Source organism: Mobula hypostoma, chromosome 21 (assembly GCF_963921235.1).
Source record: "Mobula hypostoma chromosome 21, sMobHyp1.1, whole genome shotgun sequence".
In the NCBI taxonomy this organism is placed as follows: Eukaryota; Metazoa; Chordata; class Chondrichthyes; order Myliobatiformes; family Myliobatidae; genus Mobula; species Mobula hypostoma.
The window spans coordinates 39,411,394-39,437,982 of record NC_086117.1 but is presented as its reverse complement, the minus strand read 5'-3'; the positions used below and the strand labels follow the sequence as shown (position 1 = coordinate 39,437,982).

The following is a 26,589-nucleotide window of genomic DNA, read 5'->3' as shown; positions in this document are numbered from 1 at the left end:
CTCCCTGATGGGAGTGAGACAAATAGTCCATGAGCAGGGTGGATGCGATCTTTCGTGGTGTTACTGGCCCTTTTCCGACACCTTTCTGTTTGTATATTCTTGATGGTGGGTAGGCTGGTGCCAGTGATGCATTGGGCAGTTCTGACTTCCCACTGAAGAGTCTTCCTGTCTGCTGCAGTGCAGTTTCTATGCCAAGAAGTGATGTTGCTTGTCAGGGTGCTCTCTACTGCGCATCTGTGGATTGTCATGGGTATAGATGTGAAAAGCCTAGCTCTCTTCAGCCTTTCTCAGAAAGTAGAGGTGTCAGTGAGCTTTCTTGACTGTGTAGGATGTGTTCTCAGACTATGAGAGGTTGTGTGTGATGTGCACTCCCAGTAGTTTAAAACCGTGTTGCCGATGTAAACGGGTGTCAATGGGTGCAAATTCTCCTAAAGTTGATAACCATCTCTTTTGTCTTGTTGATATTAAGAAAGAGGTTATTTGTCAGGCACCAGACCTTGAGTTCCATATCCTCTCTGTAGGCCATCTCATCGTTGTTGGCGATGAGCCCCACCACTGTCTTGTCATTGGCAAACTTGATGATGTGATTGCTCGAGTGTCATGCAGCTCTGCAGCCATGTGTGAGCAGAGTGTGCAGCAATGGGGTCAGCACACAGCCCTGAGGGGCACGCGTTTTGGGGAGGATGGAGAGGGAGGAGGGGTTGTGCATCCTGTGAGGTCTGTTCATTAGGAAGTCCAACACACAGTTATACATGGGTGTATTTAGGCTGAGGAGCAGGAGTTTGTTCACCAAGGTTTGTGGGACAACAATGTTGAATACTGACTGAAATCCAGAAACGACATATTGACATAAGTGTCCTTATCTTTTGGTGTGGCAGCGTCAGGTGCATGAGGGATGCTATGGCATGTGTTATAGATGTTATGGCATCTGTCAGTAAGCATATTGGTAAGTGTTCAATGTGGCGGGAAAGACATTTTTCAGATGTGCCATTACAACCAGTCAAAGTACTTCATATTGATTGATGTCAGTGCCACTGGGCAGTATTCATTTAGTTCTGAAGGTGTACAGTTCTTTTGTACAGGGATGATGGTGGGTGATTTGAACCATGTCGGGACAGCAGCCTGGATAAGTGAAGTGTTGAAGATGTCAGTGAGCTGGTGTGTATACTCCCTGTACTCGGCCTGGGATGCTGTCCGTCCCAGCCACATTACGGGGGGTGACCCTCTGCAAAGTCCATCTCACATGTACTGTTATTATGGGCAGTGGATGCTCACCTGGGAGTGAAGTAGCTTTTGTGGCCGACGTTGTGCTGCATGCCTTGAAGCATGTGTAACAGTTGTTTAGTGTCAGGGAGGCAGGCATCACTGGTATAGCCAACGCCGTTTTTCCTCATGTGGTTGGTAATGCTCTTGATGCCCAGCCACGTACACCAGAGATCATTATGGGACAGGTGTCCTTGAATTTTTTGTGCATAGACCGTCTTCGCCCACTTGATGCCGAAGATGAGGTTTCACCTGGCTACTCTGAGAGCTGTTCTTCATTGGACTTGAAGGAAGCGTCTCAGGAATTTAGTATGGAGCACACCTCTGCATTCAGCCTGGGCTTCTGGTTGGGCTGCAGGATGACCATTCTTAAGGTACCAAAGTCGTGATATAGCCCATGACAGATGAGGCATATTCCTCGAGGTCTGTGTCTTCTCTGTTTGTGGTGGTCTCCTAGAGCATCTGCCAGTTAGTCTGTTCAGAACAATCCTGGAGCATAGAAATTGCCTCATTAGGCCACACAGTGATGGTCCTCTTAACTAGTTTCTCTATTATCAGCAGCGGTTGGTATGCTGGGATTAATATTATGGAGATGTCATGGAGTTCAGGGAGGCCAAGATGAGGGCGTGGGATTGCTTTGTAAGTACCATGTCTGTTCGTATAAACATGATAGAGCCTGTTTGTTCCCCTAGTGACCATGGTGATGTATTGGTGGAATTTTGGTAAACTGTCCTGCAGGTTGACATGATTGTAATCTCTTGTGATTATGAAGAGACTGTCGAGATGCTTGTTTTATAGAGAGCTGGTGATACTGTAAAGCACTACCAGTGCATCCTTCATATTCATGCTCAGGGGGCTGTAGACATTGGTGGTGAACACAACAGTAAGCTCCCTCGCAGGTATTGTGGCTGGCATTTAATTGTAAGATGCTCAATGTCGTATACACAAACATGCGCGTGCACACACCCACGCCCGTGCACACACCTACATCTGCACTCATCTACACCTACACACACACACACATACACACACCTACAAGTCTACACACGCGCTTACACATACACAGAATGCTGCAGGAGCTCAGCAAGTTAGGCCATTGAGGTTGCATAGTGGCATAGTGGATAGCACAACTCATTTACAGCTTGGAACATTTCGGAGGTCAATTCCAGAACCATAGTCTAAGGAGTCTGTGTACGTCCTTCCTGTGGAATACATAGGTTTCCTCTAGGTCCTCCAGTTTTCTCCCATAGTCCAAAGACTTACCAGCTGGGTTAATTGCTCATTGTAAATTGTCCCATGACTAGGTTTGTGTTAAATTGGGTTTGTCGTTGGTTGCTGGGGTGGCGTGGCTGAAAGAGTTGGAAGGGCCTATTCTGTGCTGTATCACTAAATAAAAACAAATAAACATCTAGGGAGGGGAAAATACTGTACATTTTGGAATGAGACCCTTCATCACAGATACTGCCTGACTTGCTGAATTTTTCCAGCATTTTGTATGTGTTCTGTTCCTCTAGATTTCATCCTAATAATGTTCCATTTGCCACGTCCTCATTGGTTCACTTCGACTGACCCTGTCTTAAAGTCGTGAAGCATCCCCACACCTCTTGCTCCCAAGCAATTTTGTATCATTAGCAAACTTGGTTATATTACCCAAAAAAGAAAATATAACAGCAAACTTGAAATAAGAGCAAAAAGAAAACACTGGAATTACGCAGCAGGTCAGGCAATATCTGAGGAGAAAGAAGCAGTTAATGTTACAGGACTGATACATTGAGTTTTGGATCCAAATTATTGACAAGCTATGGATAACTGTGAACACTGATCTCTGCAGCATCCTGCAAGTTACAGCCTCCCAGCTAATGAAGTGTCCATTGATTTCTACTCTTTGGTTTTTGTAACTCATCCTCTGCCAGTATATTTCCTCTAATGCACTGTAGTCTGTTTTTATTTAATAGCCTCTTGTCTCGTACTTTATTAAAGGCCCTTAAGAAATCTAAAATACACAACACCCATTGGTACCCTTTATCTATTCCTCTAGTTATAACTTCAAAAACACTAAAGGATTTATCAAAATGATCATCCTTTAATAAACTAACATTGACTGTCTTAATAATCTTTCTATTTTCTATTATTATTATTTTCTAAGTGTCCTGGGTCAGCTTTGGTTCTCCATTTCCTCTCCCCCTTTCTTCATGGAGGTACATATGTTCCCTCCCACCTGTGGGGATCACCCAAGAGGACCGCAGCCTGGAGGATTTTTATGTTTTTTGTGACAGCAGACACAGAATATTTGTGTAATTTTCTTCTGCTATGTCCTCATTGACTAATGTAATTTCTCTTGTCTTAGTCTATAGGATGCTCACATTAATTTTGCTATTCATTTTCATTTTACATGTTCCTTGAAACTTTTAGAGCCTACATTTATGTTTCTCACTTGATTATGCTTATTTTCTAGTTACCATTTTCCTGTCAGTGTTTTGAGCATTGTTAGATGAATTCCTAAATATTCCCAACCCTCACACTTACTGTTGCGCTTTGGCAATGTGATCCAACTTTTCCATTGTTGGTCTGGTTGGATCAGACTTTCTGCTGTGATTTTATGCTTTGAAATATAGACTTATTTGTTTAAAGTATGCATTAGTTCTTTAAAATGTTAATTGTTTATTTATTATCATACCTTTCAGTGTAGTTTCCCAGTCTATCAATATCACACGTTTGTCAATGGAACAATGTTGACAGGTACATTAGGATATGTTATAGTACAGTGAAGATGTGATATATATTTAGCACATATTTCTAAACTGAAGCTGTTTGTAAGTGAAACTGATTTAAAGATCAATACACACAATGCACTGGAGGAGCTCAGCAGATCAGACAGCATCTATGGGTGGGAATATGCTGTCGACGTTTCAGGCTGAGACCCTTCATCAAGTCCTGGTGAAGAGTCTCGGCCCCAAACGTAAAATGAGTTCCCCCAGCACATTGTTTTGTATTGCTCTAGATTTCCAGCATCTGCAGTATGCTGTCTGTGGCTTGAAGATCAAATTTTTCCATTGAACTGTCTTGTCTCCATTTTTTCTTTAGGTTATAAACTGGGCACTTGATAAACTGGAGCTCACAAAGTATGCAGACAAGCCTGCCGGAACATACAGTGGTGGCAACAAAAGGAAGCTCTCTACGGCCATTGCATTAATCGGCTACCCTTCCTTAATCTTCCTGGTAAGATTCACCAATAATTTGGGCGCCCAGGGGTAAATGAATTCTGCTCAGATCACAAAATGCAACCATTCCAGGTACCAAGGAGTGCAGGTGCATAGTTTATTGAAAGCAACCTCACAGTTAGACAATATGGTGAAGAAGGCATTTGGCATGCTGCCCTTCATCAGTTAGGAGTTGGGAAGTTATGTGGCAATTATATAAGGTGTTGGTGAAGCCACACTTGAAGTATTGGAAACTGTTTTGGTCACCCTGTAATGGGAAAGATGTTATTAAAAAGCACAGAAAAGATTCACCATCTGTTCAGTCAACTGTGTTAAGGTGACCCTTGCCTACTACCAATGTGCTTGCTTACATAATATTAGTAATTGCACTTCAAGGACAATTGTTGGTTGCAAACACTTGAGACACCCTGAATTTGTGTGTAAGTTCAGGTTCCCTGCTTTATTCATTCTGAACAGTAGCAGATATAAAAATATACTCCTACTCATGATTTATAAACTGTTTGAAGTCAATTAAAATATGATAATTGGGCTGTCTGAAACAAAATACAATTGGTCTCTAAGGACCAGTTTTCTAATTGAGAATTCCAAGGATAGAAGAGAAGCAACATATGGCTGATAATAACAGCTTGCAACAAATAAATGGATCCTGTCCTGCTGAGTATATCCACTGTTTTGTGTTTTTAGCTCAGTTTGACAGGTAGAGAGTTCCTATCACCCTATGAGCCTTGACATACAAAACATCATTCTCCACAACTTCTGCCAGCTTCAATGAGATCCTACCATCAAACACATTTTCACCTCACCCCCTACTCTCTACTTTCCATGGGGATCACTCCCTCTGTGATTCCTTTGTCCATTCATCCCTCCCCACTAATCTCCCCCTGGGACATATCCCTGCAAGTGATAGAAATGCTACACTTGCCATTCAGCTCCTATTTCACCTCCATTCAGGGCCGGAAATAGTCCTTCTGAGTGAGGCAGCACTTCACTTGTGAATCTGCTGGTGTCGTCTATTGTATCTGGTGCGCCCAGTTCGGCCTCCTTTACGTTAATGAGACCCGACGTAAACTGGGAGACTGCTTTGTCATGCACCCCCGCTCCATCCGACACAAGCAGAATTTCCCTGTGGCCAACCACTTTATTTCATATCCCCATTCCTGTTCTGACATGTTTGTCCATGGCCTCCTCTTTTGCCACAATGAGGCCACTGTCAGAATGGAGGAGCAACATCACCAGTCTGATGGCATGAACATCGATTTCTCCCTCCGGTATATTTTTTCCTTCCCCTTTTCTCCTCTTCTGTTCCCCATTCTGGCCTCTTACCTCCTATTCACCTGCCTATCAACTCCCCCTGATGCTTCTTCTTTTTCCCCTTCTACCATGGTCCACTCTCCTCTCCTATCAGATTGCTTCTGCTCCAGCCCTTTACCTTTCCCATCCACCTAGCTTCTCTTCTCACCTTCTAGCTAATTCCCCTTCCCCCCACCTTTTTATTCTGGCATCCTGTCCCTTCCTTTCCAGTCCTGAAGAAGGATCTTGGCCCGAAATGTCAACTGTTTCTTCATTTCATTGGCTGCTGCCTGACCTGCTGAGTTCCTCCAGCATTTCGTGTATGTGTGTTGCTCTGGATTTGCAGCATCTGCAGAATCTCTTGCGTTTATCTCCCCATTTGGCCCACAACTCTCTAAACTTCAAATGCAATGCAACAAGGAGTTGAGAAACCTAATGGCCTGAGGGAAGAAGCTGTTTCCCATCCTGACCACTCTTTCCTTTATGCATCAGAGTCTCCTGCCTGATGGTAGAATGTCAACAAGACATTTCAGTTTGCATTTCAGTTTTCAAAAAACAGCCTTTTACAACTGTTGCTTTTCATCTATTCCTTGGAACCGGCTGTTTCTAGCAATTCACTGTCCATCAGTTCTCTTGCGGAGGAGGGAGAGAGAATTCAACCACATTGATGGATCTGGAGTTACATGTACGCCAAACAACACAACCGTGACCTAATGTGGCTCCATATCTTAAGCAATGAATGAAATCTGCCCTTCTCAAGTTACTTCATGTTTTCTGACTAAAAACAATATATTGCCTGGTGTTCATAGAAATGTGTGCATCTGAATAAAGCCTTCTGAGAGACCATGGCTGATGTTTTAGACTCTTATTAAGTTTATAATGCTCAAAGATAAATATATCAACAGGAAAAGTAAAAGGTGAAGAGTATGAGAATGGGAGAGTTGAATAGAATTGCGTCAGCACAGGCAAGCTACAATCAATGGTGGTATCCTGTCCTATAGAAAAAGAAGGTATAGCATTATTACGGTTCAGAGGAAAACCATTTGGCCATTGAGGATATGCCCACTCACTGTAGAGAAATGAAGTATTTTTGAATTTCATTGACATCCCACTGTTGGCTGAATCAAAGGTGATGTTGAATCAGCAGATAGGAGGGAGATTGAAAGTCTGGTTGAATGTCGCCACAACAACAACCTCTCGCTCAATGTCAGTAAAAACAATGATCTGATTAATGATTACAGGAGGAGCAAACCAGAGATCCATGAGCCAGTCCAGGTTCAGGAAGTTATTTTCCCTCTACCATCAGGCTCTTGAACCAGATAAACTTCCCTCACCCCAACACTGAAAAGGATTGAAATGAAATGAAGCACCTATTCACTCACTTTCAAGGACTCTACAATTCGTGCTCTCAATATTTATTGCTTATTTATTATTATTATTACTATCACTATTTGTTGTCTTCTGCCCATTGGTTGTTGGATCATCTTTGTTGTTTGGGAATTTTCATTGACTCTGTTGTGCTTCTTTGTAGTTACTGTGAATGTCTGCAAGAAAATGAATCTCAGGGTAGTATATGTGGATATATATGTTCATTGATAATAAATTTATTCTAAACTTTGAACTTTAAAGTATCATTTCCTCACCTAGTAAATGTATTTCCCTCAATTTTTCATCCAGTTTTTTAAATTGTTGATTATCTTCACGTCCAACAACTTCATAGGCTGTGAATGCGATGTCATTACCACTCACTGTATTAAAAATAAAATACTTCTTCCTCACATTCCTCTCCCAATTACTGCCTTGTGTCCAAATTCTTAAATTTGTATTGGATAGCTATTCTTTGTGTACCTGTTCAAAACCAGACATGTTATCCACTGTTCCCATAATAATTAATTGGTCAATGCATAAACTGGACACATGTCCTCCTGATCATTGTAAATTTAAATCTTCAAACAAAAGTTAAAATTATAATTCCCAGCATATAACATGTAAGCCATAAAAATGTAGCATTTGATTTTGCAAAAAAAGAAATCTTCCTACTGAGAAATTCCTTTGTAGACCAATGAGAAATTCCATATGGGAGATCTTGTCCTCCATTGGGAGCCCCTGGATTGATCAAATCAGGGGCACTGGGGTGGGGATGGATGGTTAGGGCTAGTATAGTGTAAGTGCAGGGCCCAAAAAATACAAAGTCAGAGAAGGATTTAAGCATCAAGTGTCATATTCCAACAATGGGTTGGGAAGACAGAAAATACCTGATCAAATTACCCAATTCCATAAACAGGGGCCTGCCTGGATTGTCTGAAGCATGGCAAGCTCCTAAGGCATGACCTGACTGACAACAGAGTCTCTAGCTGTGCACGGAGAAAGCTCTGTCTGTGCAATGCCTTCACAACTAGTAAAGACCCAGACCTCACTTGGTCCTCTCTGAAACTAAGGTGGTCTTTCAACCATTCTTTTTGAAGAGGGAAGTAAATCTCTCGATTTCTCCATCTTGCCAGCTATTGTGGCTAAATCATTGGAGGCAATTAAAGAGAAAATAGATATATTTTTGAAGGATTGTTGAATTTAGTGCTAAAGGGAAATTGCACAGAAAAGGGCCTGAGACCCGAAGCAGATCAGCTATGGTTATATTGATTAATTGGTCAGGTGTGGGCGAAGTGCTCTATTCCTGCATCTAGGTATTTAAGGGGTATTTAAGTACCTCTTGGACAGGCACAAAGATGAAAGAAAAATAGAGGATTATGGGGTAGTGTGGGTTTAGTATGTTTTTAAGGATCTATGGGTCGGCACAACATCAAGGGCCGAAGGGCCTGTACTGTGCTGTAGTATTCTAGTGTCTAGGTTAATAAATAAGAGATGATTCTGGAAACCCTCAAAAGGTCAGGTAGATTTGTGGAAAAGGATACTGGGTTAACATTCAACTCTAAGGCCCTTCCTCAGAGCTTCTGTTTTTTTTGGCTTTTCAAGTATTCTGATGGTCACAGATAATTAAGAACAAAACGAATCATTTTGGGGAAAAAAAGCTTAAACTTTTAAATTGCTTCCATCTATGCCCACTAAAATCAGTTGGTTTACAGGTTCTATCAGTGATGCCATTTGGAAACTCTCCGTAAGGTCAGGATCTCTGTATTTGACAATGAGTGTGTGGGATTCCACATTTGCCTCCATTTAACCAGGCAATGTGGTGTTTCATTTCGGAGCTACAGGCATCTGCTGGCACAGCCTTGGTCTTCAAAATCAAAGTTGAATTTATTGTCATCTGGCCGAGTTACGTGTATGCAATGAAAAACTTAATGCAGCAATGTTACAGGCACATAGCATCATATAAGTATCATATAGCATAAAAAGAGAAGTATAAATTATACCTGATTTTCATGAGTAGCAATTTCCACAAAATAAAACAAAATTGAAATAAACAAGTCCATGTTAATGCTAAGTGATCAAAGTAGTCAAAATATTGCTCAACTGTAGACATTAGGATTGTTTTGTTTGGTTCAAGAAAATGGGTGAAGGGAAGAAGAGAAGCTGGCCTTAAACCCGGTGATATGAGTCTTCAGGCTTGTTGTGAAAAGATGGCATAGTTGTGATGGTGGAAATCTTTGATGAATGTTACCTGTCTGAGGCAGTGCCTACAATAGATTCTATTGATGGTAGACAGGGATGTGCCCTTGATGTATAGGGCTGAGTCCACTATTACCTGTCATTTCTTGTGCCCCTATTTGGGTTGCCAAACCAGACCATGATGCAGTCAACGTACCTTCAGCAGTATCAGAAAGAAGTTCATTAGCATTCAGTGACAAGCCAAATCTCCTAAGAGACCAATTGGTGTACAATGGCTTCCTTCTGATTCCATCAATATACTGCACTCTCTCCATTGCCAATCCCCAGATCCAGACCTTACTATGTTTATGACTTTACTCTTTTGAGCCAATGTATTTGATAGCTGTCTTTGGGCCAGTTTTACATCTTTCACAAGCTTGAAAAGCAAATTGTGTGCAATCCCATGTATTCCTTTGGCTGTTGCAGGATGAGCCAACAACAGGAATGGATCCCAAAGCACGAAGGTTTTTGTGGAACCTGATTCTTGACATCATCAAGACGGGACGCTCAGTGGTGCTGACATCACACAGGTGATGCTTTTAACCTCTCTTCAGTGTTTGGTTTGGGGAAATGTCATTTTGCCCAATGCTAATAAACAAAGATGTGTCTGAAGTTATTTAAATTATTGGTTGCTATTTGTAGATTTACGCAAGGTTTGAAAGTATTAGAAATTTCTGTGCAGTCAGGAAAGCAATTTTGAACCATAATGGTTCAGTAATGGTGTAGTCAAATTCTGCTCTGTGACACAGTGGTGGGAAAACTATACTTTTTATATGATACTTGAAAGGTAAACATTGCCTCTTGCTCTTCTTGTAAATCAGATGTAGCTTGGAACCTGGATAGACTAAAACTGAAATCAAATGACAATAGAAAGTTTTGTGGCACTTACTGTATGTAGATTAGTCACAGTTTAGATAGCATCCATCCCAGGTTACTGAGGGAAATGAGTGAGGAAATTGTGAGTAGTCCTGGCTGTAATCTTCAAGGCTGGAAAAATAGTAAATACTATACCCTTCAATAAAGCAAAAGAGTGTAGAAATAATTAGGGAAAAAATAACTTTGTGTTTGACAAGTGTGCATTGATTGGAGGCAACCAGCATGGGCATATTGAAGGTGAGTCAGATTTAATAAAATTCCTTTTTTTTATGGAGATTGATTTGTAATATGTGGACTTTCAAAAGTCAGTTGGCATTATGCCACAAGATAATCCCATCACAAGATCAAAATTTCTGGAATAACATGTGTGTTTTTATTTATTTATTGAGGTACAACACATTTATTGAGGCCCTTCCAGCCCCTTGGGCCACACCGCCCAGCAAACCCCAATTTAACCCTAGCCTAATCATGGGACAATTTACAATGAACAATTACCCTCTGAACTCTCACATCTTTGGATTGTGGGAGGAAACTGGAACAACCGGAGGAAACCCACGCGGTCACAGGGAGAACTTACAATCTTCTTACAGGCAGCATCAGGAATTGAACCCTGGTCACTGGTACTGTAAAACGTTGTGCTAACCACTATGCCACTGGTAGAAAAATAACTTAGAAAAGTTGTCTTTGGAGTGAAGGGAAGTGTACAAAGAAGTTTCACAGGTGCTAGGATCACAGTTTTTCCTCAAGTTAGGCATTTGACTCAGGACAATTGGAATTTATAGGATTCCCTGTGAATACAGACCAGTGTACATTGGCCAGACAGGGCATGTGGTGGAATCACACATCAAGGAGCACAGGAAGTGTATCTGTTTGGGTTACCCGGAGAAATCGGCGATAGCAGAACATTGCATTAGCAATGGCCATAGGATTGACTTTGGCATCACCAGTGACACTTGGGACTGCCTGGTGAAGGAAGCCACTGAAATAAAACTGGAGAATAAGAATTTTAACAAAGATGGAGGTCTCACTCTAGGTAATAACTGGAATTCAATTGTAAGCAAAGAAGGACAGTGTAAACCAGATTGGTTGAGGACTAACCAATCAGGGGTGGATGAGAGGGGTATATATACCACCAGACTAGATGTACCTAGGCATCATCCCTGATGAAGATGGTGGAGTTTGTCATTGAAACGCCGGTTAAAATTTGATACCTGTGCCCGGCTGGGAGCCTGAGAAGAGTTTATTTGTCATAATGCTGCAAAAGTACTCGATCTTTTTTTTTAGAAGTAACAGGTTTATCATCACTGTCTTATATGATGTGAAATTTGTTTGTAGCAAAAGTACAGTGCAGAGACATTAAAATTACTATAAATTACACAATTAATGAAAAGTGCATAAAAAAGGAATAATAAAGCAGTGTTCATGGTTTGTTCAGAAATCTGATGAGTCCAGTTCCAGGCACCACACTTTGGAAAAGATGAAAAAGCTTTAGAATGAGGGACTTTAGTTATCTGAATAGACAGAGGAATCAATGCAAGGAGACCTTGTGAAAGTATTTAATACTATAGTGTATCCAGATAGAAAGAAACTGTTTCCCATTCACAGATGGACAAAGAAACAGTGAAAATAGAACTAAGGTAATTCACAGAAGAATCAAATCTGTCCAGAGAAAATAAGAACAGAAAATGTTGGAAGTACTCAGCATCTGAGGACAGAGAAGCAGAGTTAACGGGGAAAGAGAAAACAAATTAGTTTTCAGTCATAGAGAAGGTTAGGGAATGAGAGGTAGAATAAAAGGTGAGACCAGATGAGTTAACGTAGCAGTTAGAATCAGATTATGTTTTCTTTTGTCTGTGTTACGTGTTGTAGCAAACCATGGAGAAAGAGAAAAACTGAGTTGACATGATGATGGGCCAATATGGCCAGTTCTGATACCAACAGAAAGACTGAAAGAGTGAGTGAGGTACGGTTGGAGGGTTTAAGATTAGGTTTATAGGACTGCACCATGCTCATATAGAAGGTGAGGTGTTGTTCTTCAACCTTGTGTCAGCCCTTGTAATAACAGGGCAAGAGGCCACAGATAGATCAGAGTGGGATGGAGTTTTTAAATGGCAGTGTCCTCATAAGGATGTTGATAAAAGAGGGAAAGCAAGATAGAGTAGGAAAGAGAAAGTAGGAGAAAGAAACAGTATTCTCCTAACCTTTTTGAATACGTTTTGGGACATTGCTTAATGGTAGACTGAGGCATATGGTGGGCTTTCAGGCTATGTAATCCACTCAAGTATAATGCTGCTGGCCCACATTATTTCATGGGTGCCCATTTCAAAGCTAAGTCTATCATAGCATTGGTTTAGTGACACACAGCATGTTGGAGGGTATCTTTGGCATGAATTGGTGGTGATTTATTGCAACCCATGATGCAATGTGCAGATGTGACAGATTTATTGGTGAGCGTGTGTTCAGACAACTTTTTAACCTTGTGCTGTCATCTCAGCACTGCTTTCTCAGAAAAAAATCATGAGGTTATTCAAAATTCAGCCAACTAAGTCAATGCTATTAAGCCCTTTCTCTGTATGGACGTTGAATACATTCTGTAGTTTATTTGTTAGTTGGGAGGCTATAGTGTGTGATAATCAATGGGAGCTTGATTAATTCATAAAAATTAATGAAGTCTTGGAATCAGTGAAGAAAACTCCAAGAATATCGTCCTCTCCACCATGTGCCATGTACTAATACCTTGAATGGACCAGGACATACATAGTATTCTTTACGGAAGTGCTGAGGACAACAGCTGAAAGGTTTAATTATACCACAGAGATTAGAATGTTCTTCCAAATGTCAGCATACCCCAGATGTTTACCAGAAGACCGTTGGACGATTGACAGGTCTGGATATTCCTCCATATGTCCATTTCAATCCCAGCTATTTTGGTTAATGAAAATCAATAAAACAAGACCTCGGATACCAGACATTTCAACTAAAGTCAGAAACAGACTTTAAGAGTTCAGGCAGTATCTGTGTAAGGAGGTACAGGGTTCATGTTTCAGGTATAAGACCATGTAGCAGTTAATCTATTCAGTTTTACTTTTACATTTATCATAGAAGTTTGATGCAACCAAATGGTTTGTTCGGCCATCTCAGAGGGCAATCGAGAGTCAAACACAGCGTTACACATAAGCCAGACTGATCCAAAACAGAAAATTCTCTGACGGAAAAAAATTACATTTTATAATTGGTTTGAAGGTACAACAAGGAAGCAGGTTGCAGAGCAGATGTTATAAATATCAAGTGACCAGTAAGATATTAGAGCTACATTCTTCAATCAAGAGAAAGAAGGCAGTTGTATAATGTGCTTGTTTTTTTTTCTGGTCTTGTATTATACCCAAAAGGCATAGCGTGAGCCATTCTGTTAAGGACGTTGCCTTCTGAGAATATCTGTTGAATCCTTGGTCCAATGTACTGAAATGTACTTCTGAGTTTTCTTCATGGAAGGAGATAAATAAAGGATAGTTTAACTGTACAATAATTTTTGTCCCCAAAAGCAACCATGGAAATGAATGAACAGTTGATATTTTGGGCCAAGACCCTTCCTTATGACTAGAAAGATGTCAGTACAAAGAGGTGGGGGATGGGCAAAGAGGATAACTAGAAAATGTTAGGTGAAGCCGGGTGTGTGGGAAAGGTGAAGGGCTGGAGAGGAAGGGATCTAATCGGAGAGGAAAATGGACCATGGAAGAATGGGATGGAGGAGGGGTACCTGAGGGAGGTGATAGACAGGTGAGAAGAGGTAGGAGGCTAGAGTGGGGAATAGAAGGGGGGGAATAGCCAACTTCTATTCCAAATGGACAAGGCACCATAGAATCATCTTAAGGAATTTTCATTTTAGGAGAAAGAAGTGCTGTAATTAGTATGTATTCTTTGAGGAGTTTTGAAGCATTGAATCATTTTTAGATATTTATGACTGCCCCAAACATATTCTTCTATTCCATTCACCATTATCAGCCTTACTTGTTGTTTTGGAAACTGAACCTTCATTTATTTTCTACAAATTCTTTATTAAGAAGGATGAAAAGGCAACTTCAATGCAACTCTACCATAATGTTCCCCTAAGTAGAAAATACTAAAAAAGCCTAAGGAAAGTAGCCAATTGGTGACTAATTTTTGGTAAACCATACTGCTGCAATGCCTGCTATTGCTCTTGTATTGGACTCTTCCAGCTTGTGTTCTTTTCTTTACAATTCATTTACAGGTTTCCCTTGCCATCCGAAGGTAGTGTTCCTATGAAATGGTTCGTAAGCCAAAATGTTGTAAAGCAAAGAAGCAATTACCATTTATTTATATGGGAAAATTTTGTGAGCGTTCGCAGACCCAAAAATAACCTACCAAATCATGCCAAATAACACATAAAACCTAAAATAACAGTAACATATAGTTAAAGCAGGAATGATATGATAAATACACAGCCTATATAAAGTAGAAATACTTTTCCACAATCATTACTGCACTGTTCTCCGTAGCAAAAATCTCCTGCAAGTGCTCCCGGCAGAAAATCTCACACAAGTGCTGTTGGCAAAAACACAGCGCAAGCGCTCTGCAGTAACCTTTAAGCTATGAAGCTGCCAAATCATACCAAATAACACGTAAAAATACATAGCCGATATAAAGTAGAAATAATGTATGTACAGTGTAGTATCACTTACTGGAATCGGGAAGACATCGAGCACACTGATGATGGTGTGTTAGACTGAATCATTGCAGGCTGGGGTGGTGCAGTGGCCCCCACCCTCCAGGCCGCCGACCGATACATTGCCGTGAAGCATGCAGGGGTACAGCGGTAGCCGGGAGGTACACAGCACATCTTTAAGAAAAAAGCCAAAATGAACATTCTAATTAATTAGGTGCCGCCTGGCACGTAATTGTCGGCCCAGATCAGTACCGATTGCATCATCTATGATCTGGGCCGCCAATTACGTGTCGGGCGGCAAAAATTAATTAGCATGTTTATTTCGGCTTTTTTCTTAAAGACATGGTGGGTGCCTCCCGGCTGCTGCTGCATTCTCCGCGAATCGGTATCTGTCCGCGGCCTGGGTGTTGGGGTGATGGGACACTGGGGTGTCATCTCATCGTTGTCTGTTTCCATTAGAGCAGGCAGCTCATCTTCTCCTATGACTGTCCGCCTCGATGTCAAAGGTCGTCTGCTGTGGCTGATGTGGAAGGCTTGCTTGATTGCTGAGCCTCACGCATTTTTCTATCATACAGTTCTTTGTAAGCACTCAAACCATCCTGCAAATATCCCCTAAACCTACGTACCCTTTCAAAATTAAAGTAGTACTTTATCATTGCAGCGAAAATCTCATGCAGTTGCTTCACGTTCAGTTTGCTACTGCATTCGGTTTTGATTGTTATCCTTTCCTCTTCCAATTGCATCAGCTCTTCATCTATCAGTTCTTGGTCATGGTATGCCAAAACCTCTTCAACATCATCTTCGTCAACTTCCACAAGCCAAACTCACTTTGTCCTTGCTTCGTTTACCACGATCGAAACGCTTGATTATGTCTAGTTTTACGCTAAGTGTAACACCCTTACGAGCTCTTTTAGGCTTTTCCGATACCATAGAACTCATCTTGCTAACAGCTGCTCACAGGCAAGTGTTAAAGCAATGCCGATGAGAATGCAGTTCCGAATCCGGGGAGAGCGGCTGCTGGGGGTGCGTGCTGCCTTTTATCGCGCGCTGCTTTTTTTCCGTAACAGTGAAAACACCTTCTGAAAGCAAAAACAGGGTACTAATGTAGGTTTTTCGTAACAGTGAGGTTTCGTAAAGCGAACGTTCGAAAAGTGGGGGACACCTGTATATATTCATTTTTGGGAGTCATTTGAGCATTGCTGGTAAATCAGTGATTGCTCCCCAACCCTATTTGTCCCTTGAGGAGTTGCTGTCATGGCATTACAGAGGTAATTTTTTACCACTGAGGGGTGGTCTGGAATTAATTTTAGTCCAGACATAGTGCTGTACAGCATAGAAATGGGCCTTTCAAACCACCACAGCGTTCTGACCTTTTCACCCATCTACACTAGTTGCCTACATTAGGGTCATATCCTTCTATGCCTTGCCTATTGTAAGTGTCTGCCTAAATACCTGTTCAGTATAATGATTGTAGTAAATTTCTCCACTTGCTCTTCAAGCAAGTTCCAGATATCAACCACTCTCTGTGTTATAAAAGAAATTACCCCCGAGATTGTCTTTAAGACTCCTTTCACTCACCTAATGCACTCTTGTTTTTGGTAGTCCTACTATGTGAAAAAGATTTTGACTACTTCATCTATCTTTCACACTTAAAGATGACAACTGGCTTCTTATAGTTCTTGTAACCAGAATGAATTATTATTGGAAATTGTAGGCCTTTTCCAGTAAACTTAAATCCCACAGCTAGCATCATGTGTTTTGAGCTCATACCTCTGGATTGTTCATTCGTGCTTATGGATTGCTAGTCACACAACCTATCCACTGTACCTGAGCACTGTCTTCCTCTGGGAGACCAGCTTCTCTGGCAAGACCTTTCCAAACACAAGGAACTAATGCTGTTAGAATGGCTTTGACTGCTAATGAAGCAGAACAGGCAATGAAGGTATCTTCTTTGACCTGCTCAGACATTAAAAAATTCCAAAATGTTTTACGCTTACAATGAAGTCAGTTGTCATCTTTAAAATTTTAAAAAGGGACTATTAATAATAATAGTTAGAACACAACAAAGCATTCACTATTCCATAAAATCATAGCCGATCTGATTATCACCTCAGCTCTGCATTGATCCACTTGTGCATACTGAATTTCTTTAGACTGCATCCATCTGTGAGCTGCTGTTTCCAACCTGATGTACTATATCCAGGTGCTTTGTGATACCATCTATGGTGAAGGAACCAAAGCACAGCTTGGATTGCAGCTTCAATGAACATTCTTAAAACTGAGTCATTTTGTGTGTGAGGTACTTGTTTGGAGGTGTTGAAAGGGTAGAGCAGCTTGTCATCAACCTGCAGCAGACATTGTGTTTGCAGGCAATAAGGAATTGAAGCAAACAGAGCTCAGGGTACAACCAGACTTTGTTTCATTGAATGATGGAGCAGACCCAAGGGGCCATTCTGATGCTTCTGTTAGTATTTCCTTCAGAGGTTGTGGTGCTTAGTGTATAATTGCCCTGTAGACTTGATGGCAACACAACAATAACTAACCTAACTTGTTCCTGGGTAACACATGCAGAATTCTGGAGAAACTCAGCACTTACGGAAGGGAATAAATAGGACTGAGAACAAAGGGGGCAGCAGCCAGAAGAAGAAGGTGGGGGGGGTACAAGCTGGCAAGTGAGGGACACATTTAAAATCATAAAGGCAGTGCGCCATGGAAGAAGGGAAGGAAGGGGTGCACCAGAGAGAGGATACAGGCAGGTGAGGAGAAAAGTGGTGAGAGGGGAATAAGAAAGAGAGAAGGCGGAGAGGAGAGAAACTTTCACTGCCCTTTCTTATTAGATTCCTCCTTCTTTAGCCCCTTATCTCTTTCACCAATCATCTCGCAGATTGTTACGTCATCATCCCTCTACCCAACTTTCCCCTACCCTACTTTCACCTATCACTTGCCAGCTTGTATTCATTCCCCTCCCCCCATCACCTTCTTATTCTGGCTCTGCCCCCTTCTTTTCCCATCCAAATGAAGGTTCTTGGCCCAAAACTTTGACTTTTTATTCTCCTCCATAGATCACTGCCTGACTTGCTGAGTTCCTGTAGTATTTAGTATACATTGCTCATGATCTCCAGCACCTGCAGAATCTCTTGTGTTTGATCCTGGGCAACTTTTCTTGCTAGCCGTTTTCCCCAAATGATCAGTTACATTCTCAATATAATACATGAAATATTTGTGTTGCAAACACATTAATAAACTTGGCCATTTAAAAAAATATAGTGCCTATAAAAAGTATTCAGCCCCTCCCACCTTGGAAGTTTTCATGTTTTATTGTTTCACAGTATTGAATCACAGTGGATTTAATTTGGCTTTTTTGACATTGGTCAACAGAAAAATACTCTTCTGAGTAGAGGATAAAATGAATGCAGCAAAATTCAGGGAAATCCTGGAGGACAGCTTGATGCAGTCTGCAAGATGATTGTGACATGGGAGAAAATTTATTTTCCAGCAAGACAATGACCCCAAGCATAAAGCCAAAGCTTCACAGGAATTAGATTGTTAGATTAGATTAGATTATGAGGACACTCAGTCCTCGTTTATTGTCATTTAGAAATACATGTATTAAAAATAATACAATGTTCCTCCAGAAAGATATCACAGAAGCACAGGACAAACCAAGACTAAAGCTGTCAAAACCACATAATTATAACATATAGTTACAACAGTGCAAAGCAATACAGTAATTTGATAAAGAGCAGACCATGGGCACGGTAAAAAAAAAGTCTCAAGTCCCGATAGCCCCATCATCTCACGCAGATGGTAGAAGGGAGAAACTCTCCCTGCCATGAACTCCAAGCACCGCAAACTTACCAATGCATTGGAAGCACCCGACCGCAGCCGACTCTGAGTCCGTCCGAAAACTTTGAGACTCCGACCAGTCCTCCCACACCAAGCACCGAGCACCATCTCTGCCAAGCGCTTCGACCCCGCCCCGGCCGCCAAGCAACAGGCAAAGCCGAGGACTCGGGGCCTTCCCCTCTGGGGATTCTGGATCACACAGTAGCAGCGGCAGCGAAACAGGCATTTCAGAAGTTTCACAGATGTTCCTCAGTGCCCTCACGTCTGTCTCCATCAAATCAGGTTTGTGCACGGCACCCTACTTGACAGATACTGATATCATTCACCGGAGTGGCCGCTGCAAGCTGCGTCACGCCGCCATCTTCTCCTCCCGTCATGGCTTTAAAACAACAAAGTTAATGTCATGGAATGGCCAGGATAGAGTCCAGACCTCAATCCATTTGAGAATTTGTAGCTGGGCTTGAAAAGGGCTGCTCACTCATGATCCCCATGTAATCTGACAGAACTTGAGCAGCTTTGTAAAGGAGAATGGGGAAAAATTGCAGTGTCCAGATGTGCAAAGCTAATAGAGACCTATCCACAGACTCAAGACTGTACAGGTACATCTACTAAATACTGACTTGAAGGGGGTGAGTAATTATGCAATCAATTATTTTGTGTTCAGTAATTATAATAAATTTAGACCAATTTGTTGAAATTTATTTTCACTTTGACATGAAAGAGTTATCTGTTGATCAGAGTGAAAAAAGCAAATTAAATCCACTGTGATTCGGTGATGTAAAACAGTAAAACATGAACACTTCTGGGGGAGGGGTGAATATTTTTATAGGCACTGTATATACAATAAAACTTTAATAATCTGCACCCTCAGGTCTCAGTAGTGCTGTGCTAATATATTTTCCAGACTAGTGGATGTTACTTGTCTTACCCCGTCCATTTTTATTTCCACTTTTGGTCATGGGGCACAGTGGTCTAATACTTCAAGAACTCAGTGTGGGATCCTGATGCTTTTGTGATCCAAAGGTTCTTTGGAATGAGGCTTAAAACTTGTTGCTTATGATCATTTAAGTGCTACAAAAGCAAAGAAGACAAAGAGCGAAGAAGCATGGGAAATGGCAAAGAGTAAAGAGAAGGGAAGAGAGGGGAAAAGGGAAAGACTCAGAGTAGTATTGTCTTCTTATGCCAGACTACTGATAACAGAGATTCCACTGATAACGTTAACCAATTGGATAGTCAGATTCAAGTAATATGATACTGGCCTTTGAAGACGGAAAAATAGAGGCAACTGTAACCATTGAAAACTCACTGAGCAATTGCCTGTATGTAGGTGATTATATAAAAATACAAACAAGCATAAGAAAGTTAAACGACGAGAAAAATGATAATGCTACACAACAATCTGATTGAGTTTAAAAGCAATGGGTAAAAGTTCCCTAGTAAGTATAAAGGGAACCTGGCCAAAAGAACTTGTAATTTTCAGCTTGTCAAAACAGCTCACACTCCAGTCACCAATCTTGCCACATTTCTGACCCACACTGTATCCGATCCCAGCAGTGACTCCACTGTCAATAGGCACAGTTGGCCTCATGAGTATTTGAATGCATTAATAGTAAATTTGTGGATACGAGTTCTTAGCCCACTGATGACTGAACCAGATGATAAACCATCAGGATTTCTGAACAATTGGATATTGGATTATTGGAGTTTTACTCTGCTCTTAAAGATGCTGTGGAGTAATGGAATGTTCTGTCTGTCGTGGAAAACCCCAATGCTTCGCAGTGAAGGAGGAAGGAATTTTAAAATTCAGGGGAATTGCTTCTATGTACCTGAAACTATGTGCAAGTACTGAGCAGAGAGAATAAGTAAAGAAGTGCTTCGAGTGATTGGTTATGGCACACATCAACCACAGCCTACCGGTCAACCTCGATGCTTTGCAATTCGCCTACCGGAGCAACAGGTCAACGGCAGATGCCATCACTCTGGCCCTACATTCCTCCTTAGAACACCTGGAAAATAAAGACACATATGTAAGGCACCTTTTCATTGACTACAGCTCTGCCTTTAATACCATCATTCCAAATAAACTGATTCCTAAGCTCCGGAACCTGGGCCTTAGCACTCAGATCTGCAGCTGGATCTTCAACTTCCTCACAGACAGGACCCAGGCTGTAACAATATGGGACAAGCTCTCCTCTACAATCACTCTGAGCACCGGTGCCCCACAAGGCTGTGTACTCAGCCCCCTGCTGTACTCACTGTACACCCATGATTGTGTAGCCAAGTTTCCATCGGACTCAATATATAAGTTTGCTGATGGCACAACAATTGCAGGCCATATCTCAGGTAATGATGAGTTTGAGTACAGAGAGGAAATTAAGAACCTGGTGGTATGGTGCGAAGACAATAACCTAACCCTCAATGTCAGCAAGACGAAGGAATTGGTTGTTAACTTCAGGAGGAGTAGCGGACCGCACAACCCCGTTTACATCGGTGGTGCGCAAGTGGAACAGGACAAAAGCTTTAGGTTCCTCGGTGTCAATATCACAAATTACCTGACTTGGTCCAACCAAGCAGAGTCCACTGCTAAGAAGGCCCACCAGCGCCTTTACTTCCCGAGAAAGGTAAGGAAATTTGGCTTGTCCCCTAAAACCCTCACTAATTTTTACAGATGCACCGTAGAAAGCATTCTTCTACGGTGCATCACAACCTGGTATGGAAGTTGTCCTGTCCAAGACCGGAAGAAGCTGCAGAAGATCATGAACACCGCCGCAGCACATCTCACAAACCAATCTTCCGTCCTTGGACTCACTTTACACCGCACGCTGTCGGAGCAGTGCTGCCTGGATAATCAAGGACACGACCCACCCAGCCAACACATTTTTTGTCCCTCTTCCCTCCGGGAGAAAAGGCTCAGAAGCTCGAAGACTCATATGGCCAGATTTGGGAACAGCTTTTTTCCAACTGTGATAAGACTACTGAACGGATTCTGACCCGAATCTGGGCCGTACCCTCCAAATATCCGGACCTGCCTCTCGGTTTTTTTGCACTACCTTACTTTCCATTTTCTATTTTCTATTTAAGATTTATAATTTAAATTTTTAATATTTACTATGGATTTGTACTCCAGGGAGCGCAAAGCGCAGAATCAAATATCACTGTGATTATTGTATGCTCTAGTATCGATTGTTTGGCGACAATAAAGTATAAGGTATAAAGAATATGTATGCTTTTGCAAGTTCTTTAATGCTCTTCCGGAATCAGAATCAGCTTTATTGTCACTGGTATATGTCAAGAAATTTGTGATTTGTAGCAGCAGTGCAATGCAAGACATAAACATTACTTTAAGTTACAATAATAAATTTTTAAAAATGCAAAAAAAGGAATAACAAGGTAGTCCTTTAAAATTGTTCCGATTGTTGACCGACTACAGCCTAATGCTTTTCCAATGACCAATGGCATTTCACCTCTTTCCCATTGCTTTATTATTTCCACTTTATTTTCAATCGGGATTGTTTTCCTTTTCTTTGATGCATCACCAGCACTTGCATCCAGTTTACGCTTTGGAGTCATGGTTACAAGGGTAAATAAGAGAAAAATTTAAGCCAAATACAAAGTTACACACTCAACACAGTGTTAACGGCAACATGATCCGACTTAAAGTGGCGGAAAGTGATCTCCTTCCTCGAGCCAATGAACTGCTGAAGCCGCGCAATGTTTTCATGAGCGTCACGAAGTTTTAATATAATAGGCTTTATGGCAGTCCGTTCGTAAGTACGAGTTGTCCGTAAGTCGGACGTTCTGAACCCGGGGACTTACTGTACTAGTTGATGGCAGTCAAAGGTGGGGCAGCAGTTCAGCAAATTCTCCAAGGGGACGGGTGTGAGAGTTGCCGTTCTATCAATTTCCTTTCCTTTTACACACTATTCCATCACTCAGAGAAAGACGGTACAAGACGTGTCTAACCCGCTGCTGTCTGTAAGAAGTTTGTTTGTTCTCCCCGTGACCATGTGGGTTTCCTCTGGGTGCTCCGGTTTCCTCCCACAGTCCAAAGACATACCGGTTGTTAAGTTAATTGTAAATTGCCCTATGATAAGGCTATGATTAAATCAGGAAATTGCTGGCCAACACGTCGTATCGCAATAAATAAATAAATAAATAAATAAAACCCCAAAAGAAATTGAGAAGTTGAATAAAGAATGTAAAAAGAATCTTAAGAAAGAAATTAGAAAAGCTAAAAGAAGATATAAGGTTGCTTTGGCAAGTAAGGTGAAAATAAATCCAAAGGGTTTCTACCGTTATGTTAATAGCAAAAGGATGGTGAGGGATAAAATTGGTCCCTTAGAGAATCAGAGTGGACGGCTATGTGCCGATCCAAAAGAGATAGGGAAGATTTTGAACAATTTCTTTTCTTCGGTATTCACTAAGGAGAAGGATATTGAATTGTGTAAAGTAAAGGAAACAAGAAGGGCAGTTATGGAAATTATGACAATTAAAGAAGAGGAAGTACTGGCGGTTTTAAGGAATATAAAAGTGGATAAGTCTCCGGATCCGGACAAGATTGTCCCTAGGACATTAAGAACCAGTTATCAGAAGATTGATGCCGATAAGAGGACAATGGGAGAACATGCAAGGTGCTAATAAGAGAGAGACGAGAGAGATTACCGAAAGGAGACACGGTTCTGAGTATTGTCAGAGACCGGTGGCTTTGAACCCTGAACTGTTTGAAGTTTGATGGACAGGCGATACCCCAGCAGGGGGATAAAAAGGGACAGGTTCGCTAAGGCAACGCACACACGACTCCATGAGGTAACGAGACCCTGAAAGCAGTGTGCCCCCCCCCCCACAAGTTGGTGGGAGTTTTTGGAGGTCTGGTCGTGGGACGCACAGGGTGGAAAGATACAGTCGGGCGGGAACCTGGTGTGTGTGTCCGCCCTTGCCTGGGTGCCGGGTTCACCGCAGAAGAACGATGGTATCTGGAACGGCTCGCCAGAAAGCTACCTGCGAGGAATATCGAAGGTCTGTTTGGAAACCGATTTGCATATTCATTTGTTCTCTCTCTCTCTCTCTCTCTCTCTCTCTCTCTCTCCCCAACGACACGACGGCGACTACTGCGAACTGAATTAAACTGGACTCTGTATCACTTGATGACTGATCATCTTACCCCTAGACTGCGATGGCAGGCGGTGACTAGTGGGGTACCGCAAGGCTCAGTGCTGGGACCCCAGTTGTTTACAATATATATTAATGACTTGGATGAGGGAATTAAATGCAGCATCTCCAAGTTTGCGGATGACACGAAGCTGGGTGGCAGTGTTAGCAGTGAGGAGGATGCTAAGAGGATGCAGGGTGACTTGGATAGGTTGGGTGAGTGGGCAAACTCATGGCAGATGCAATTTAATGTGGATAAATGTGAAGTTATCCACTTTGGTGGCAAAAATAGGAAAACAGATTATTATCTGAATGGTGGCCGATTAGGAAAAGGGGAGGTGCAACGAGACCTGGGTGTCATTATACACCAGTCATTGAAAGTGGGCATGCAGGTACAGCAGGCGGTGAAAAAGGCGAACGGTATGCTGGCATTTATAGCGAGAGGATTCGAGTACAGGAGCAGGGAGGTACTACTGCAGTTGTACAAGGCCTTGGTGAGACCACACCTGGAGTATTGTGTGCAGTTTTGGTCCCCTAATCTGAGGAAAGACATCTTTGCCATAGAGGGAGTACAAAGAAGGTTCACCAAATTGATTCCTGGGATGGCAGGTCTTTCATATGAAGAAAGACTGGATGAACTGGGCTTGTACTCATTGGAATTTAGAAGATTGAGGGGGGATCTGATTGAAACGTATAAGATCCTAAAGGGATTGGACAGGCTAGATGCGGGAAGATTGTTCCCGATGTTGGGGAGGTCTAGAACGAGGGGTCACAGTTTGAGGATAGAGGGGAAGCCTTTTAGGACCGAGGTTAGGAAAAATTTCTTCACACAGAGAGTGGTGAATCTGTGGAATTCTCTGCCACAGCAAACTGTTGAGGCCAGTTCATTAGCTATGTTTAAAAGGAAGTTAGATATGGCCCTTGTGGCTACAGGGGTCAGGGGGTATGGAGGGAAGGCTGGGTTCTGAGTTGGATGATCAGCCATGATCATAATAAATGGCGGTGCAGGCTCGAAGGGTCGAATGGCCTACTCCTGCACCTATTTTCTATGTTTCTATGTTTCTATATTATCCTAGTTCTGTGTACATGTGTGTTTTATCATTGCTAAACTGTTGCATTTATATCCTTTTTATTAGAGTACTGTGTTGGTTATTTCTTTAATAAAACTTTCTTAGTTCCAGTAATCCAGACTCCAACTAAGTGGTCCATTTCTGCTGGTTTGACAACCCAGGTACGGGGTACGTAACAGGAAGTACTGGTGGTCTTAAGGAATATAAAAGTGGAAAAGTCTCCGGGTCCGGACAAGATAGTCCCTGGGACATCGAGGGAAGTTAGTGTGGAAATAGCAGGGGGTCTGACAGAAATATTTCAAATATCATTAGAAATGGGGATGATGCCGGAGGATTGGCATATTGCTCATGTGGTTCCATTGTATAAAAAGGGTTCTAAGAGTAAACCTAGCAGTTATCGGCTTGTGAGTTTGACGTCAGTGGGGGGTAAATTGATAGAGAGTATTCTTAGGGATGGTATATATAATTATCTGGATAGACAGGGTCTGCTTAGGAACAGTCAACATGGATTTGTGCATGAAAGGACATGTTTGACAAATCTTATTGAATTTTTTGATGAGGTTACTAAGAAAGTTGACGAGGGTAAAGCGGTGGATGTTGTCTGTATGGACTTCCCGTAAGGCCTTTGACAAGGTTCCACATGGAAGGTTAGTTAGGAAGGTTCAATTGTTAGGCATTAATATTGAAGTAGTAAAATGGATTCAGCAGTGGCTAGATGGGAGACGCCAGAGAGTAGTGGTGGACAACTGTGTGTCAGATTGGAAGATGGTGTGTAGCGGTGTGCCTCAGGGATCTGTACTGGGTCCAATGTTGTTTGTCATATATATTAATGATCTGGATGATGGGGTGGTAAATTGGATTAGTAAGTATGCAGATGATACTAAGATAGGTGGCATTGTGGATAATGAAGTAGGTTTTCAAAGCCTGCAGAGAGATTTAGGCCAGTTAGAAGAGTGGGCTGAAAGATGGCAGATGGAGTTAAATGCTGAAAAATGTGAGGTGCTACATTTTGGTCGGACTAATCAAAATAGGACATACATGGTAAATGGTAGCGCATTGAAGAATGCTGTAGAACAGAGGGATCTAGGAATAATGGTGCATAGTTCCCTGAGGGTGGAATCTCATGTGGATAGGGTGGTGAAGAAAGCTTTTGGTATGCTGGCCTTTATAAATCAGAGCATTGAGTATAGGAGTTGGGATGTAATTTAGAGTTACTAATGGCTCCTTTATTAACCAGTCCTCAATCCATACATGTATAGTATACAGGTATTATTTTTTCTCTGTTTTAAAAATTTCCTGTGTAACCGCGTAGCATAGTGCAAGTATGCCACATCCACTTGTCAACACTTCTCTGTACTAGTCACAAGATTGAAACATTATTCTGTCCCTTAATGATTGGTTAACTGTCTTATTGTCTTATTGTTCCCTAATTCACCTGAATCTTTTTTAAATTGTATACATATATCTGCATTTCCAGCATGTGCCAGTTGCACTAAACTGCCTTGAATTTTGGAGTGTGACAACCTGTGCAGCCACAACCTCCATAGACACTTCCATCAAATCTTTGGAATGCTGATCATCAGCTTCT

General features: G+C 41.8%; 1 protein-coding gene across 2 annotated transcripts in view; it reads left to right on the top strand.

Moving 5' to 3' along the window:
* abca2 (ATP-binding cassette, sub-family A (ABC1), member 2) overlaps window positions 1-26,589 on the top strand; it is a 583,930-nt gene that overhangs the window by 515,837 nt on the left and 41,504 nt on the right. For both annotated transcript variants that reach the window (XM_063073801.1, XM_063073800.1), the window contains exons 43-44: window positions 4,348-4,482; window positions 9,804-9,907. In XM_063073801.1, the coding sequence (XP_062929871.1) occupies window positions 4,348-4,482; window positions 9,804-9,907 (239 nt within the window). The remainder of the gene's footprint in view (window positions 1-4,347; window positions 4,483-9,803; window positions 9,908-26,589) is intronic.